The 19,580-nt window shown below is 42.0% G+C and overlaps 1 protein-coding gene across 1 annotated transcript in view; it reads left to right on the forward strand.

The window, feature by feature from the left end:
- LOC145481300 (uncharacterized) overlaps positions 1–16,459 on the forward strand; it is a 172,621-nt gene extending 156,162 nt beyond the window's left edge. Inside the window, exons 23-29 of the mRNA XM_081459765.1 lie at positions 781–906; positions 1,310–1,439; positions 2,243–2,313; positions 4,507–4,610; positions 5,250–5,414; positions 5,639–5,698; positions 15,924–16,459. Of these exons, the coding sequence (XP_081315891.1) occupies positions 781–906; positions 1,310–1,439; positions 2,243–2,313; positions 4,507–4,610; positions 5,250–5,414; positions 5,639–5,698; positions 15,924–15,945 (678 nt within the window). The 3' untranslated portion in view covers positions 15,946–16,459. The remainder of the gene's footprint in view (positions 1–780; positions 907–1,309; positions 1,440–2,242; positions 2,314–4,506; positions 4,611–5,249; positions 5,415–5,638; positions 5,699–15,923) is intronic.
- The last annotated feature ends 3,121 nt before the right edge of the window (positions 16,460–19,580 follow it).

A 19,580-nucleotide genomic window follows, 5' to 3' on the forward strand; every position in this document is an offset into this window, starting at 1 on the left:
GCTTGAGGCCTGCACTTTCCTTCACCAATGTTCATGCCATTCAGCTCAAAGGATGTGAATGAATTCTTAAAATGTGGTCACTGGGAATGAAAAAAAAAAAAGCAGTATAGGCGAAGACAAGGTTTGACAATTTTTTGGGTTATTCTGAAATGTTGATCCAATAAGTTATCTATATGCTTTGGAAACATGGCTAGTTATGACAACCAGGTTCCTTCTCTAAGTGTGCATACACGTGCACTGTAAGCAATTTAACACAAGCAAAAGTGAAAAATTATGTGACTTAGCATGGAACACTATTTAACAATTAGATTATTCGCTCTCGATTTCTATGAGGTGATAGTTGATTTGGCCTTTGGCCTCATCAACTGTCACCTCATAAAAATCGAGAGCGAATAATCTATTTTTTTTAGTAGAATTCTTACTAAAATTTACTTCAAATAACAGTCTCCAATTATTTCTTGACGTATAATTGTGCGCCTGAAAAAGGTCACTCGGATTGAATTGTCATTTAAAATTGAAGTTGTGTGTGTGTGCGCATCAGTTTTTTCAATAATTTCAACTTTTTTAAGCGTCAAGAAACCGAAAATGTCCTTCATTTTGACTTATCAGGAATTTAGTTATCCATTTGCACCAAAAGCTTCCTCCAAAACTTTGGACGACCTCCAGCCACTGTACACTAATGGCTTATAGTGTTCAATGGCTAAGCCAATCAGATTGCAGCATTCGCATTAGCGCACTAGTAGAACTCTGCTAATGATAATTATTTGGTTCTTCTTTCAGGAAGTGAACGCTCTACAGAACGAAATTAGTAGTTTATCGAATGTTAGACATGAGAGAATCTTGTCATACTATGGAAGTCAGCAGAATGGCGACTACCTTTATTTATTTATGGAGTTTATGCCTGGGGTAAGAGCTTAGATGTGACGTGTTCCTAGTTCTTCTATCGACGCATTATGGTTATTCCTCATAGGCTTGCAATACTACAGTTTTGCTTATTGCTTTATCTTAGCTTTTAATCTGAAACGTAGTTCCTGGCGCTTTTAGGATAGAGATGTTCAATGGAGCAATTGTTGCCATTTTGAAACGGGGTCGACCGCGCGAGACTTGGAGAAGGACTGTAGAAAGGGAGCTGGAAAAGGAAGGTTTAAGAACATGGGCAGCAGCATCGGCTGCGGAGGACAGAACAGCCTGGAGGCAGAGAGCTTACGGCCCAATTCTCCACTTGGAGAACGGATAAATGATGATGATAATAAGAATGCTATAAAATTCCACATTAAAATCTAAGTACTGTTTTGGTCCTTTTCTTCAGGGATCATTGTCTGACCATATAAAAAAGCACGGAGCTCTTTGCGAAATGGAATCAAGCTGGTACACAAAGCAAATGTTAGAAGGAGTGACCTTTTTGCATTCACAGAACATAATACACAGAGACATAAAGGGTACGTTTACAGTATTCATGCTATTTTCCTGATGTGAAACACTTGGGTAGAATTTTCGAAAAAACACTAAACCAATAATTTTAAAACACAAAGCTAGGTTCATGACAGCAGTTTTACTGTGACAAAAGTAGAGTTACTTTTTTTCCTTTTATAGCTCCAAAAGTTAAGGTGAGTTACTACCGTTTCAATGGAGTATAAGCGCCCAACTTTTAAGAAAGATGTTCCAAGAAGTTTCTCCTTTCTCTAATTACTGTTTGTTTAAATGTTTTACTTTATACGATATCTGAACAATTAAAACGTAAATAAATAGCCAAAATGAACGACCGAGTGCTAGTGGGCGCTCGTTTCTCTCAAAATCTGCTTTATTGACCCTACCTCAAAATTTCAGGAATTAGAATTTGACTGTGATTCAACGTTGATGCAAGTAAAAGTAAAGTAAAAAATCTGTAAGACAGTTTTTGTGTTAACTAAGAGAATGTGAAATTTTGCCTATTTCAAGAATAGCTCAAAATTTGTCTTACAGATTTTTTTTACAATTTTGGCTCTGAAAGTACACGTAGATGTAGAAGTATTTCTTAATTCCTTTGTTGATTACAATCAAAGAGCTAAATGCTCAGAAATTTTTGTTACTCCCACATTAAGCAGCACTGCAGTTTCTTGAAACAATTAGTAACCCCTGACAAGTCAGTTCCTTTTCCTATCTGTTTTAACTCATTAGCTACTTATGTGCTTTAATATTGCTGTAACTGAGTGAAAGCTATTTTTCCTATGGACTTCAGAACTTCTTCATGTGTTATTTCTAGGATCAAATATCCTTTTAGACGACAAAGGGAATGTGAAATTAGCTGACTTTGGGTTATCAAAAACAATTCAGGTAAAAATAGTGAACGGTATGCAGAAATTATTAGACTCATTTATTGTATAAGCCTTCGTCAGTGCAAAGTTAAAAGCGGGAAACGGTTATGAGGCCCGAAGTTCTTTGTTTTGTTTTTCAGCACCGCGCACAAAGCACAATAGGCGTTCACCAGCTATCCAATTGAAACCTTTGATAAGTTATGAATATTTAAACAATAGAGTGTTTCTGTCGAGGAACTATCGGCTGATGTTTGGCCGCGGAAATTTGATACTCTTAATAGTGCCTGGCTGTAAAAATCAGACAAATTCTTAATTTTAACGGAATTTGGTAATTTGCATATTTCTTTGAAATAAAGGGATATTTTGCCAAAAAAAATATCCAGTAGTTTTTGTCATGCCCTAGCCTATCTACCATGAAAATATGAGCAAAATCGAATTTTCGACCCTTGTCGAGTCATTTTCCATTTCTATGGACGGACAGGGGCTCTTAAAACAAATATTTCGCTTAGAGTGCAAATATGCTAGTTTTAAGAAGATCAAATTTCTAAGGGGCAACTATCAGACCAATACCTCCGAGACAGAAACACTGTCTTGTCTTTATTTGTTCACCACTAAATTTTGTTCCGCGCGCCAGTTCAAAAATGAGATAAACTAAGAATAAAGCCAGGATTCGAGCTAGGATCCGAGTTAGGAAAACTATTTAACGTGAACATCCAGGAACAGTAAAAGTTTTTTGATAACTTAGTAGATTTACTAGTCAATTTCTTTTTAATAATACTAATACATTTCGTTTTGGTGGCGCACAAGAGTATTTCTACCAAACAACTTGACTTGCCACAGGGATTCTAATAGATGGATTTGTTCATTAAAAATACTGGCGGGGGCTTCGATCAATTTTGCTGTAGGAATATATACGGCTTCTTTTTGCGTATTGTTTCTACAGCTTTGATACGTCGATGTCGAGTTTGATTTTATACAGTGCAAAATATGTTGAAATTTTAAGAAATAAACAGGGCGTCTTCGTGCGGAACAGGGCTATATTTAGTCGTGGAAAGAAATTTGATCGGGGCAGATTTTGATCACTTGATCATACCTATGTACCTAAAGCTTACTCCTTGTTTACAAATCGTTATCAAAAATTTAGTCGTATTTGGTTTGCCGGCCGTCTCTTGACGAGGGGCAAAGTTACTTGAGAGTAAAATGTACTTGTCCCAGACGAGCGGACGGGGGTTTCTTTGAGCCCTGCACTAGCTATCAAACTTTCTGGAATGTAAGTTCAAATGTTCAAATTTTCAGATCTCAGTATATGTGTAATGTATGCGGCAAAAAACTTGCACAAACAGCACTCCAGAATATAACACTTCCTACGCGTTACTCTGCATGACTTGTGACGAGACAAAAGGGGTAACGCAAACAAGGAAACCAGGTCACGTGAACATGTCGTAGAAAGCTTATCCTAACTAATCCTGCTCGGATCTTAGCTCAAACCCTGGCTCCAATCCTGGTTCCAATCTTAGCTCAAATCCTAGCTCAAATCTTGGCTCCAATCCTGGCTCCAATCCTGGATCTAATCCTGGCTCCAATCCTGGCTTGAATCTTGGCTCGAATCGTGGCTCGGATCCTGGCTCGAAGTTTAGGTATCCTTTTCAAAAATCAATTAAATTATTGTCAACTTTTTTAGCAGAAAACCGCAAAAGCCAAATGTAAAATTTGAAAAAAGAGACAAAAAAAGAGACAAAAACCCACTTAATACAATTTCAGTTGTTTATTTTCCACGAACACGCTTGTTTACAGGAAACTTTTCACGGACGAGTACTATCCATCCGGGTATTTTCCGGGGACGGGCACTATGGGCTGACAGTGTATCTCCGCGGATGAACACTTTCTCGTCACTGATCAATTGAAACCAATAAGAATCGGAGAAAATTTAGTGGTGAACTATAATTATGCATAGTGTATGAGCGCAAAACAAAAGTTTGAGCTCGGACGCGGACATTGCAGCATATTAAAGGTAAAGGCATACGAGCCAACGGGCCCATCAGGCCGGAGCTTATCCCGGTTTCTTAGTGCAAGGGAGCAGATTGTTAGTTCAGGAAACCTGCCGCCAGTATTGTATCTATTCCACGCGATACATGCCGCTCACTTTCACTAGTATTTACCCGCTTATTTTCGGAAAATAATCATTTTCTCGTCCAATTTTTTTTTTCTCCAGAAAATTGGTAGTGAAACAAATTTGCGCTGTGCTTGCGGCACTCTCTTCCGGACGGCACCAGAGATATGCTGGGGTTACCCATATGGACGCAAAGCAGATATCTGGTAGGTTTACAGGACAAACACTGCTTTTCCTTTCGTTTCTTTTTGTAAAAACGAAGGAAGCAGTGCAGGAAAAAAGAGATGAACTGGTATGATGTAATACGCCTCAATATTCTTTGGGCTGTCCACGAAGAAACAAACACGGGAAGAGAAGAGGGTTTGCGCATTCTTGGTTATATAAGGTTTTGCTCTGAGCCCTTTTGGCTTGCAATCTCGCTCCCAGAAGCCATCATTCTTTTAGTCAGCACTAAAAATGTGGACCTCTGAGCGAAATCAAAGGCTGAACCTTGCAGCATTTATCGCCGCGGTTGCTCTCTTTGCTCATGTTTAGAGGCGATTATTGAATTTTGACCTTTACATACAGTCAAACCATACTAAGAGTTGTGTTCAGTCACCACGGACCAAAAACGGGCTTTCTCAGACCTGAGGAACGTGATTGTTCTAGCTTTGGTGTGACCTTGTATGATATATCAATCGCAAACTTTAATTTACTGTTTTGATGGCCGTATAAGTTAGTTTAAGGTATGAATTCAATGGGGGAAGCTGATTTTGTGAGCTCCCAGTGAACTGAAACTGTGCCATTCTTCAAGGTATGCAAAATCTTCTTTTAACGTCAAAATGTGTTGTGTGTTTTTTTTAAAGGAGTCTCGGCTGTACAGTTGTCGAAATGTTAACAGTAAAACCTCCTCTGGGTGATCTTCGACCAGTAGTGGCCGCTGTTAAGATTGCTTTAGGACCCATAATGCCTACGCCGCCGCGGAATGTATCACATGATGCAACAGAGTTTATTAAGGCTGCCTTGACGCGGTTGGTATTGTTAATAGCATATTTAAACAAGTGGTTATCCAGATAAAAAATGCATGTGAAAACAAAATTGAAAGCATATAAAAGGAAGTAGGAAGGTGTCATTAAAGTGACATCACTACAGTGCAGAAGCAGAAGTGGTGATTAGAAATTTGGAAAGTAAATATAAGTGTTGTCCGAGGCTTTAAAAATTGTGCTTACTGTAAGTCGTATTGTTGTTTTTGTAGGAATCCTGACCAACGACCATCGTCCCCTGAGTTGCAACGCTACGCGTTCGTTACAAATTGGTAAGTAATAGTAACTAGTACTGGACCTACAGGAGAACAATACAGGAACTAATCGCGCAATTAATTTTAAAGTCGAACAGGCGCGCAGCGTGAGGCCGATATGAAATTACACGACTTACATTACTTTCGGACGTTATATTTGGACTTTTAATTTTTGGACAGTCACTGTTTATCTCATTTTGGACAAATTTCAGACAGCAACTTCGGATACTATGTTGAAACATAACTAAAGTAAATTTACGCCTACATAACACCAATTAGACTGAAACAACATCAGTGAAAATGATACTTTTGCTACAGCCTCAAGGTTTTACGAATACACCGACGAAAAAATGTCACAAATTCTATCAAGCAGTTACGTATGTCAAGTCGTGTCTCAACAAGAGTTCACTCTATAAAGCCCGGCATAAAGAAAGCTAAAAGAGGTTTGGCGCTATTTGAAAGTTTTATACTACACTGTAAATATTTCTAACGCTTAAAATTTCGGACGTTTAAAAATTTCGGACGGTTTTATTTTCGTCCGAGATTCTTTGCAAGTAATGTGGGAGCACGTTTACTCTCGAAAAAATACGGCACAGGCACTAATTAATCTTAAAAATAATAAATTTTGAAATTAAAAGATTCATTGAGGACTTTAAGTCCGATCTGTTTACGCGTTATTGTTTCGAGAAAAAAGACCGATTTTCTTGTATTAAGAAATTGAAATTTCCTTGGTTTGAGGCAGCACGATTTCCGCTTACTTTAGTACAACCTTGAAACTAGAAGCCAATTATGATGGTATCCGTTATGCTTTGACCAAACGTCTTAAAGTCATGTAAACTGATCAAAACGCGTGCGGAATATCAGTCTTACAGTTTTAAACAATTTTGTTGATGATGTACGGGCCCAGTAAAACGACGAACGCTCGCAGAATTCGACATAGTAATTTAATCCGGTGGTATTATATCGAGACTTGATCCGACTCTTCAAGCAACAGAAAAACACACACGCAACAAACACTCACACCCACACCCACTCGCATATAATTTACATGTTCCACAGTCTCTTGGGATGACTGATTGCACGCCCATAACGTGTCCTATATTTGACATCTTTGTCGGCTTCTACATCTTCCCCCACCGATGACGAACAGTCATTAACCTCTGGCACTTGCGGGGGCGATTCGCGTCTTTGGCATTTCCTGGGGTCTTCCATCTCTTGAACCTTAGCAATATGCAATGGGGCACATCTTCCGTCGAGAATTTCATCGTTCCACTCCTCTAGTAAGTGCTGTGCATCATTCCTTTCTTGGTTTTGGACTCTTACTGTACGAATTCGTCCATCTTTTCCAGGAAAGGTTTCCACAATCGTACCAAGTTTCCATTTCCCTCTGGGTATGTTGTCCTCTGATATGAGTACGACATCGTTTTTTCTCAATGGCATCTCTTCCTTGGTCCACTTTTGGCGAACAGTTAAGCCCGGCAAATATTCACGTAACCAACGAGACCAAAAGTGACTTTGAAGTCGCTGCTGGTACCTAAAGTGCTCCGAGAGAGAAACTTCTGCTTTCCTTGGTGGTGCATCAGGTGGACTTCCCAAATCTCTTCCAATGGCTAATAAGGCTGGGGTAATGACTCGTCCATCTCGTATGTCATCACCGACATAAGTCAGAGGACGGGAGTTGATAGTGGCTTCTATGTCTGTCAGGACAGTCATCATTTCTGTGTAGTCGAGAAAAGCTTTCCCCAACACCTTCCTGAGTGGTTCTTTGAGCTGTCGGCAGACTCTCTCCCAATGACCTCCACGATGACTGGCTCTCTCCATTATAAATTTCCAGCTTACATCTTGATTGGTTAATTTGTCTTCAACGAGAGTTGGATCTATTTTCATCAGCCGCATTCTTTGAGTCGACGCCTTGAACACCCTTGCTGCTTTATGAAATGTGGTCTGGTTGTCTGAATGAATCACTTTCACCATCCCACGTCGATTAGCCATACGACGAAAGGCCTGCAGAAAATCTTCTGCCGTCATAATGTTCAACAATTCCAAAGGAACTGCACGAGTATCTTCGCAGATGAAAATGCACACGTACGCCTTTGACGTATTTGGCTCGGAACTTCCTTTTACTTTGAGATACAGTGGACCTGTAAAGTCCACTCCAATGTTCGTGAATGGTGGTGGTATCTATACTCTTTCGGCTGGTAAGGGTGCCATTTTCTGTTGAACAGGCTGTGTCTGCCAACGTTTACACGTGAGACATTTTCTCAAGACTCGCTTTACCTCCTCCTCGTCGTTCTTGTGTGAGCCAGAAGCGTTGACGGAGAATGGCTAGAGTTGTTTATGGACCCGCATGGCAAGCTTTGACATGAAGGTGCATGATCAATTTCTCTATAACTGGGTCGCCATGTGGTACTATGATTGGATGCTTGGCTTCTTCTGGAACCTGTGCAAACTGCAGACGTCTTCCAACCACAAGTAGCTTCTTGGTTTGATCAAATTGTGGATCCAACTTAACGATGCGACTCTTCTGATTCATTTGTCCCTTGGTACACAGTTCCTCAATTTCTGGGAGGAAAGCAACTCTTTGTCTGTTTCTCAGCCAAGTGAATTCAGATTCCTTCAATTCCTCCGTAGACAGCTTCCCCCTTTTTGGCTCTCAACGTAAACGTGACCACTTTAGGATCCATGCGGTTACTCGTACCAAACGTTGCCAGGTTTCACATTTTAATGCTGGTGCGGGAATGCTTTCTTGAACTGTTGATAGACAAACAATGTTATTCACGCCTACAGATTCGTTCCTTGCTTCAATAAGACACTCCTCTGGAATTGCTTTCAGCACCTCACTAACAGGCCAGTGACTGTGGAGCTGTTGTAACCAATGTGGGCCTTTCCACCACAGCTTGCAGTCTCTGAGTTTAGATGCAGGGATTCCCCTTGTGACCAGGTCTGCAGGATTTTGACTTCCCGGACAAAATCTCCATTGGCTTGGTGCTACTCGTTGGTGAATATCTTGAGCTCTGTTTGCAACGAATACTTTCCAATTAGAACTTGGTTTCCTGATCCACGCAAGTGTAATCTGACTATCTGACCAACCATATACTGCGTCCACCACAATTCGGAGAGTTTAGATAACATAGTCAAGTAGCTTAGCTGTGATGTATGCTGCAAGAAGCTCCAGTCTTGGCAAACTGATTCGTTTCACCGGTGCTACCCTTGACTTGGCCATAAGTAGGTTAGAGATTCTTTTGCCATCCTGATCCTCAGCACAAATGTAGACCGCTGTCCCATAAGCTCTTTCGCTGCGTCACCAAATCCATGGAGTTCAACTTTGCCAACTGAAGATAGATTTCGTAGTAGCCACCTTGGAACTTTGATTTGGTCAACGTTTGCTAGTTCGTTCCTGTTTCCAGGTCTCCCAAGAGTTCGCGATGTCCGAGTCTAATGGCTGATCCCAGTCTAGACCTCGACTCCACAATTTTTGATACAGCAACTTTGGAATCATCAGAAATGGAGTCAGCAAACCCATTGGATCGAAGACTCTCGAGTACAAACTGATCAAACTTCTCTTTGTTTTAGGGTCTTTCTCTGTCAAGATACAGGAAGCGTTTGTAAACGTCACAACATCATCTTTTGTATTCCAGGAAGTACCCAGTGCTTTTAATGAGTCTGACATTTTTTGGGCTCAGTGGCCGGCACAAGAGTTGGCGCTTTGTCACGAAGAGGCGTGGTTTCCATAACCTTTTGAGAGTTTGATGCCCATTTTGTCAATTGAAATCCCCCTTTTGAAAGGAGATTGCAAAGTTCATTCCTTATCTTTACTGCACTGTTATCTTCCGGGGCACCAGTAAGTACATCGTCGACGTACAAGTTCTCACTCACTTCCTTAGCTGCCGTAAGATGGTCTTCCTCGAGTTCTTTTGCATGCTTTGTACTGTAGCAATGGAGAGGAAAGGAGAAGGGGCATCTCCGAATGTCACTCGGGTAGTGCAATAAACTTCCGGTGCGCGATGAGTATGCATATCTCTCCACAGGAATCTGTGACTGTTCTGATCTTGACGTTTGAGCTTGATCTGAAGAAACGTTTTCTTGATGTCTGATATCATACCGATTCGATGGCACCTGAATCTGATTAGAACATGTCCGAGATCTGGCTGAAGTTTTGGACCTTTAAGAAGACAGGAGTTGAGGGACTGCCCATCATACGTTTTAGCGCTGCTATCGAACACGACTCTACACTTCGTGGTAGCCCTATCTTCTCGAAATACACCATGATGAGGGAGGTATCTTACCTTGTCTGCTTTGTGATCTTCTTCATCTATCGGTCGAGCATGGCCATCTTCAATGTATTGACTCACTGCTTCACAATACATTCTCACCTTCTCTGAATCCTTTACCAATCTTCTTTCAGTGGAGACAAGTCTTTGATACGCTTGCCCATAGTTGTCAACGAGAGGTGGATGATCCTCCTTTCAAGGAAGACCAAGTTCATACCGCTCACCATTAAAACGGCAGGAACTGTTAAACTGATTAACTGCATCCTCCTCTTCGGCGGTTCTTTGATGCTCCTGATGATTTACGATCCCAATAACGTCTAGCTCCCAGAAACGTTTTAATTGATCATCGGAAATGTCGATCTTCGTTACAGTGAGCATGGTTGTCATCTCTTCACTTTTCTTAGACCCGGAGACAGGACCACTCAAAAGCCAATCAAGTCTTGATTTAGTTGCAACTTGTGTTTCTGGGCGCCCTTTTCGTACATCTCCTTGAACCAACTTGTAGTATTGATCGGCTCCAACCAACAGATCAACCGATGCAGCTTCTCTTGGAAATGTGTCTGCAAGTTGCAGGTTCTTTAGATGATTACATCTTTTCACGTCAACTTCCACAGCTGCGAGGGGGACACAGACACTGCTTATGGTCTAGGCATTAATCGAAATGGCATGATCATCATCATTCGAGTTGAAGGGAGCTAACTTAAACTTAACTCGGTTCATCTTCTTTTGCTGTTCCTGACCACCAAGTACCTTAATGGTCATAGTGGCGGGCGATCCATAAGGTTTTATCTTAAGATCATTGGTTGTTCTCATACTTGTTCTCAGGAACGTCTCTTGTGATCCACTGTCCAGAAGAACTCGGACTGGGCATTCCTTATCTCCATATAGCAATCTTGCACTGGCAGTTGGAAACAGATTTTGCTTGTTTGTAAACACAAACCCAGAGAGTGACTTACTGTCCTCTTCATTTGGTTTTGACTTCTGAGAGATGTGTAGCAACTGATGATGTCTTCTTCCACATCCATCAACAGAACATCGTGGCCCTTTACATGTCCTTGAATTGTGCGAAATGCTTCCTGGTTGTAAACAATTAAAGCAAGTTGGAGCACCTTTACGCTTCATCAGCATATCCCATCTCTCGTCAGGTGTCTTAGTAAGAGCCGTTTGGCACCTTGAGGTCTCGTGAGTCTGCGCAAATACCACACTTCAGCTTTTTCTAATCATGATCAGAGGTATCAACTAGCGATTGGGCTGACATTTTCTCTTCGTCATCAGGATTCTTGAATCTTTTAGCTCTACCGTTCCTCCTACTGTGTTTTGGTAGTCCATCTTTAACGTCGTCGGAGGCCTGTTTACTTAGCACATGACCCTCCAAAAATTGAAAGAATTTCTTGATGTTAATATCTTTGTCTTGCTCTTCAGTTTCAAACTTGGTGAGCTCCAACTACCATTTCTCCTTCAGCTCACGAGGCAACTTTGTTTCGGAAACAGGCAGCAACACCATAGACAGACGGGTTATTATCAGGCTTAAGACCAAGTGACTCCAAACTTCTCATCCTGTTTCGCAATGTGTCGTACAGTTCTCTCAACAATTTCCCATCAGCCTTTTCAGGAATGTCCAGATTTAAAATGGACTCGACAAGCTCGTTTGCTAATAAACGTTTCCGCCCAAAACGATTTCGCAAATTTTGAAAGGCTTTGGAGTAGTTGTCATTCGTAACGGAATAGCCTTCGATGCACTTTAATGCCCTACCAGAAAGGCATGACCTCAGGTGGGTAAACTTCTGAACATTGCTCAATTTTTTTATGTGAATCAACCGAAGCAGCGAACGCGTCATGGAACGCTGGCCATTCCAACACATTTCCTGAAAACTTTGGCAGCTGCAAGAGCGGTAGTTTCACACTAGTAATATGTTCAGTTATCTCACTCGACGATGCATTGACGCCATTTTTCGCGATAAAATCTTCGGCCATTCCGGAAATCCGTAATATTTGAGAATGAAATTCATCCCACTCTTTCAGAAGTTCGTCCGTCAGTTTCTCTTCTTCAACATTCGCCAATACTTCCTTTAATGAGTGTGCCGCACAGTCAGATTCGTAATTATTCAGTTTCTTCAACTGACGCTCAATTCTCGAGGGTGCAGCTTCTGTATTCATTAATTTTTCCAGTTCTTTGCTTACACCTTTCGCATTTTTCTCCAGAAAATTTAATCGTCTTTTGGCAACAACAAATTTCGAACCATACACGAGGGGAACCTGTTCCGTTCCTGTATCGTCGGAAGGCTTGTCGAAAGACCGCATCATTTTCTCCGTAGAATCTTTAATAGCTTCTGTCAACGACTCCCGAAAATTCGTTAAAGATTCCTCGACATATGATCCCATTTTGTTAACGACGAATTCGATTTCATCAATTCTTTGATCAGACTTACGCAGCTGGTCGATGATGGATAAGACTGGCTGGTCCGACTTTTGATCCATACCGTCAATTCTTTCCGAAGCGAGAGGTTCTTTCACGTTCGAAGGCGGGCTTTTGAGTGTGGACTTTTTCCGAGGCGTCGGTACAGTCGTTCCGTTTACCGATGTAAATTGTCCTCCGTAGTACTCGAGAGGTCGTTCTTTCAGGATTGCTTTCGATCCGTCTTGTGCTATTCCAAACGTAAAGGAAAACGTCCTTAAGTCCTCGATACTCAACTTCTTTACTAATTCCTTCGCCTCAGTGAAATTCTTAGGAATCAGAAATTCTTCTTGAACTTTTCCTGCCATGTTCGTATACGTGTTTCGGCCGACGTATTAAACTCCACAAAATAGAACACTCGCAGAATTCGACATAGCAATTTAATCCGGTGGTATTACATCGAGACTTGATCCGACTCTTCAAGTCACAGAAAAACACACGCGCAACAAGCACTCACACCCACACCCACTCGCATATAATTTAAATGTTCTACAGTCTCTTGGGACGTCTGATTGCACGCCCATAAAGTGTCCTTTATTTGACATCTTTGTCGGCTTCTACAGATGAAAGGCTTTTTTTTCTCTAGGAGCCCTGTCACTATGCATGTTATAATTCAACTGCTATCGTTGTAAAATGAAACTTACCATCAGGGGTCAAGGAACTACCTACAATTGACTTAACGGTTGTTTTTTTCTTCTTTTTTTTTTTCCTCACAAATGATTTATTTTTACTGGTCAGCTTCTGAGTAGAAGCTCACAAACCTATTTGATCATAGGTCTTGGTCCATGATATTAATAAAGTTAACCTAGTCTATTTTGTTGTTTTCGTAGAGTGGGTTACAACGGTCAAGTGGTGTACAATGATCAAGTGTTTTACCAAAAGAATCTTGTTTACGGCGCAAGTTTCCCCAACTCGCCATTTTAGTAAACGAACTTAAAATGGCCGATGCATTTGTGTGCAGTTCAGCAACAACTAGCAACAACAACTAGTGTAAAATAAAACTCAGCATCAGAAGTCAAGGGATTTTTTAAGCTTATTAAGTTGATTTGAAATAGGCCCAATGAGCTTTATTTACTATTTTTCATGTTTATCTCTGATAGTTTTATTGTATGACGCTTATAAAATGCAATTGGCAATTTAATAAAGTCAAGTACTTTCTGATTAAGTTGTACACTAGAAACTCACTCTTGCATAATATAGTGGTTTAAGGCCGTGTGTAATTTAATTACGTTCTAATTCGCTTCGCTCAAACGAACGTAAATCATTCTACCCTTAAATTCCCGTAATACAAACAAATCACACGAGAAATATGGTAGGATGCGCAAGCGGATCCAAAACAGTTTATTATAAGAGAGATAGTTACTAATACAGAGTGGACTGCAAAAAAAAAGAAATTACAAAGTTGTTGTTGTTGTTGTTTGTTTTTTTGTTTTTACAATTTTTTTTTGTTTTTAAACACTACTGTATGGAGAAATTAATATACGCTCGATAATGCATTACAAACCTAAATACTTAGTTACTTGTAACCTGTTTTCAAGGCTTTCTTCAACATACATATCCTTTGCAGAATCAGATTTCCATCTACCATTTATTTTAAGAAGTCTTTCTGGAATCGAGTTACTACTATTACGTACCGCAGATGTAATACCACCGGATCTTAACCTATGAAGACCATAATCACTAGGGTTGAGGCCCAGCTGACTTAAGGTATCCCTTAAGATATCTCTACAAGTAGTATAAGAAATCTTTCCACTTCTCAGGGTATAGCTAGAACTACTACGGCTAGAACTACTACGGTCTAAATAAAGGGAGAGAACTACATAAGTCAATACCAGATAAATCTAAATACCGTTGTAAAACACCAACAGGACAGTACTTAGACCTGGATGCACTAATAAAGACGAAATTCCCTTCCCTATAAACATCTGTCTTACTACGAGGTATAAAGATTCTTATATAATCGCTGTGAAATTCAATATGCTTAGGAACAATATTGCATAATTCGTCGTAACGAAAAAATCCTGCAAAAGCTAAAGAGCATAACGCAGCGATACGAAGATTCTTTAAATTAGCATCTTTCTTGTTATGAGTATCTAAAATACTCCTCATGATGTCTGTGGTAATAGGCTTCTTTTTCATAACTGGCTGTGATTTCTGGCGTTTAGCAGATTCGATAATATTCCTGCAAAATTCACTATCCAAAGGATTACGATCCAAACTAGGGACAAAAGAATGTAACCATTTAAGGGCAGCATGGGCTAAAATTACCGAGGAGCTAGAGGTGCAAGACTGCTGAACTTCAAATAAATATAGAGAAACAACACTAAGGGGAAAAGGTAACTGCATGTTGAAATGTCTACTTTTAGACCACTCCAAAAACTTTCTAATAACGCGAACGTAGGCTTTAGTAGTTGTATCCGCCCTGGACTTCAACATAACTTCTAAAACCTCATAAACGTTGATTGAAGAAAATTGTTGAAAGCCTTTCCAGGCATTACTTGATAAGATTACCTGGAAAGACAAGAACAAAACATATATAATAAAAGAACAAAAAAGGAGCCGTATAAAAATCGATCATTGTTGGGGCCAGTGCCACATAAGACGATAGACTATTGAACGGACCAGTGCCCCGTAAATCAAAAACCATTGATTGGGCCAGCGCCACATAAAATCAACTATACGCTGTTTAAGACAGCGCCACATGAAATGACAGACTATTAATTAGATATGAATACTGTGAGCCACAAGATAACTACTATACTTGTGTGTAATTAAAGGCCAAAAATGAGCCGAAGGCCAAAGAGGTACAACGAGCGTACCAACGGTCCGCTGAGATTTCAAATAATGCAATACGCGTGGGACGATACCAACTGGAGGGACTACTAGGCAATTTTCTCCTCGAAGAGACTGAAAGAAAAAATCAACACCCGCAGTATTGGGGTTCCAAAACCTCGAAAAATATTTGGGGAGCTTGTGATTATAATAATTGGCAAAACAATCAACACTATGCGGGCCCCACCGGCCATCAAGAAAAAGAAAAAATTCTTCAGTAATTTGCCAATCATCAATATCAATTAAACGACTTATATAATCAGCTTGCTGATTCGAAGTGCGAGGGATCCATTGCACTTCTAAATGAATCCCCGATCGAATACAAATATCAAAAATCCTTCGGGCCATCTTATGCAAGCCTAATTTCATGCTGCCCACTTCAACAATCTTAGCAGCTGCTTGGCTATCAGTAAACCACTTAACGTGTGATCCTTCCAACACTGAGGCAAATGATTGCAATGAAAACTCAATAACAGACAATTCCCTCTAGGTTGAACTTTGAACTCTCTCGTTCTCCGACCACATTTTGTGGCACACAAAATCATTATTAAAGTCAATAATTGCTCCACCTCCGGTAGCACTGGCATCCGAATATACAAAATAACTAGGATCTTTACTTACAAAGCAATACCTAGAGTTGATATTAACCATATTTTCCTTCTAAAAATACAGTTCTTCTTTGCAGTAATCGTCGAGACGGAATGTAGAATCCCAGTTATCTTTGCACAAGGTGGACAAGACACAATGTCTGGTCATTATCCTGCCAATGTTACCAACTACAGGCCCGGTGGAAATAATTTGACCTGTGAAGGAGGCCAACTCTCCGGCAGACACTTTGAAATCGGCTTCAATAATATGATCATAATATGATCGTAAACCAGAAAGATGAATAAACTGTATGGAACCGCGAGCGTGAATGGTACTCAAGAGACAGCGGAGAGTATAAATACTAATAACTGGCCAATCAGGACATCCATGCAAAACAGAATGCACAATAGTGGGTGCGGCAGGTGTGAGACGAAAACAACTGCGACTAATTACTTGGAATAACAGCGGAAAATACATTTGTCTTTTGACAACGTCACCTCAAAATCATATAGAGGCGGGTTGGCAACAGTTTACAACACTTTCTATGACTTAGATTTTGATGGATCATTACAACCAATCTTTATCAGTTGATGCCACAAATATTGTATCAAAAAACTGCCCAATCATTGGTAAACAACGTGGTATCATTTCAGTGCCAAAACGGGCTAAAGTTCTTAAATTTTTGAGTTAAGGTGGCTCTGAACCCACACTACATAATTTCTTTTGAACTTTGCAAAAAGTTGCATCTTATCATGCTTATCACAATAAAAAATGGGGTCACCCAACTCGTTTTTGAGTTATAAGAGTAGTGAAGCACGCTCGTAGGGGCCGTAACCAATCAGGAGCCAGGGATTATACCACGTGACCAAGCTTTTCCCATACATTCTCTTAAAATTTAAAATCCAAGATGGCCACTTTGAAACGCAAACATGGCGCCCAAAGTGGCTTATGTCACGTGATCGGTTTATGTATGACGTCACAGCTCGCGCATGCGTAAATAAGGCGAGAGACCGGAAGTGGGTTTAAAAATTGATTTTTTATTGATTACAGGAAGTAAAAAATTACATGGGTGTGTATCCGTATGGAAACGACATGAAAGTGTTCGTGTCAACGACGCGTTTGTCGAAGACGAGTCCGTATCGTTTAGTTCGTGTGATGACTTTGAGATGTTTGGTGGCTGGGTTTCTCCAGAAGAAGTTGGGGTTGACGACATTGATGTTGCGTCGTTGCTCGAGAGGTTGTGTGAGTTCGTCGAGTAGATTTTGTCGCATGACGTCATAATTGAGTTGCCTGGATCCTCGTACATTGAGTGAGAAGCCTCGTACTTGGCAGCAGACTTTGCCTTGGTGGGTTCTGTATCCTTAATTTTTGGGTCCAGCGGCAGTGAAATCGGTGATGAAATCGCCCTCGTCGAGTTCGTTGGTCATCTCGCCAAAGAAAACGTCTAGGGGAACATCGGCTTGACCTGGTTTGTGTGAGTAGATGACGGAGTCGGTGTCAAAGTAGAGAACTTGTTGTTTTAGGTGTTCCAGGTAGCTGTATAATTTGAGACGAGCCCAGCAGGTGGTGAAAGCGGCGACGAAGATGTTGATTCGTCCGTTGTCGGGTTGATTGTCTTTGAGTTCGGCGTGGACGACCTCTAGCGCTTCGTCGTTGGCGATTCTGACTTGTCGTATGTCGTTGAGGGGATTGGAAACGAGGGTAAAGAGTTGCGCGGCGTTGTAGACGACTTGGGTGGTGGGTTTGTGTAGGTTTTCACCGAACTTGCCCCAGAAGGAGTTGAGCATGAGTTTAGCGGTGGCTTTGCGTCCGGCATTCTTCTGGATCATGGTTGGATCGAGAGCGATGCCTTCTTTCTGTTGGTGTTGTTGCACGTACCGTGCCTTGTCTTCGGGGGTGTTACACCAGTTAGGGTAGCCAGCGGATTCCTGTTTGATTTTTAGCCAGGTGTTCACGTAATCGGCGAAGAGTCCTTTACGGCGTTGTTCTGGCGGGAAATGGTGGACTTCGTGGATCTTGTTGAGCGTCTATCCCATGGCAACGGCTTTCTGGATTTCGGGTGTGCACCAGGTCCCTCGTAGCGTGCGTTGCGCGGCCGTGTGTGGGCAGCGATGCGATTTCTCTAGGAGGGGTTTGTTCATTTCGTGTTCCACGCACGATCGGCAGAGTGGGAAGGTGAGTTTACCTCCGTGCCGAAAATGTAGAACGGGGTGGTATAGTTCGTGAGGCGGCAGTATGTCCACTTTGGCCGTACCGAAGTAGTGATGGATGTCTTGATCTTGTGGGTTGACGATGACTTGCGGGTGTCCTACGGGGTATTCGCATTCCTTGTTGACCCAGGGGTAGAGCGACGTCACGTCGACGTACTTGGTTTTCTCTCCTTGGACCACGTTGGTCACGTGATGCAGTTTGACTGCGTTCGTGCGCCCTCCGAAGAAGGCTTCTCGTGGCTCGAGCGGTTCGACGATTTGGAACGTGTCTAGGAACTGGCGGAGATCTGGGTCGGTTTTGACCTCCAGGTCCCAGTCGCATTCCCACTTGACGTGGAGCTGGTAGCCTTGGCGACTGAGAAGGTCGTGTTTCTTGAGCGTGGACTCGTAGACTTCCTGTAGGGTGCGATCGGTGTGGCAGATGGGATATCGGTCGCGTTGGCGTGGGAAACAGCGAGGACATCCGTGCCATAGACATCCGTGTAATTCGTAGACGGTTCGAGTGGTTGGATCGTATCCGTCCACGAGGTGATTGGCTAGTCGGACTTCACCTCCGTTTCGCACAGTGCGTATACGATCGCCTTGATCTGTGTGTTGTAACAAGTGTTCTTGCCAGGCTAGCCATTTCAGGGCTTTGACGGACTGATTGGATCGGGCCCCGTGCCATCCTAGAGGTGGTCTGGAGGCGATGGTGTTGGGCGGGACGAGTTTCTTGCGCCAGAATCGTTTGCAGGCGGAGGCGATGGTGACGCATTTCTCCATGGGGTCAAAGTCGGCTTTTTGTTTGAATTCTTGCCGGAACTTTTGACAGCCTGCTTTGAGGAGTTTGACATCTGATTCGCAATAGGCTTCCATTTCTTGCCGTAAGACGAAATGGTAGTTATCATTGACTTTCTCTTGGTACCACTGTTCGAATTCGGCTTTCTTTTTGGCTGACATGCCGTCGGGATCGTACATGTCTCGCGGTGGCATGGGTCCTTCGTACTCTTGATTTTCTAGGGTGTTGAATTTGTGCGGGAAGAATCCCTTGCACAGTTCGTTGATTCCGAAGGTGGCGGGAAAGTTGGCCAGCGGGAACGGGAGAAAGCATAGGGAATCTTTGAAAGTCAGTCTATCGGATCTCAGGGACAGTATCTTGGTGCCTACGGTATTTTGGTCTGTGACTTCTCGATGCGTGGCGTAACAGTGTTGTAAGATGAACATCCCATCGTAGCCTTTGAGATTGTGGAAGAGGACGATGACGTCCCGATCGTCTCCGTCCACGTCGACGGCGAGTGATTCGAGGTGGTCGAACATGTCAGCGGTGCAGTTGGGACCGTAGAAGGAGCAGAATTGATCCTCTTCATCGTCTTCTAAGCAGAGTAGAATGGGTGTCTGATTCCCTCCGGCGTCGGTGATGGCTTCGTAGTCGCAGTACACTTGAAGGGGCGGATCTCGGCCCACCCAGACGCGTGTGTCTGGATCACCGGGTTCGGGTTCTTCAAAGGGTCGGCCTTTGACTTCGTCGCGTGACACGCGTTTCTTTTTGGGCTCGTCTTCGTCTT

Source organism: Orbicella franksi, chromosome 1, assembly GCF_964199315.1.
Source record: "Orbicella franksi chromosome 1, jaOrbFran1.1, whole genome shotgun sequence".
NCBI classification, from domain to species: domain Eukaryota; kingdom Metazoa; phylum Cnidaria; class Anthozoa; order Scleractinia; family Merulinidae; genus Orbicella; species Orbicella franksi.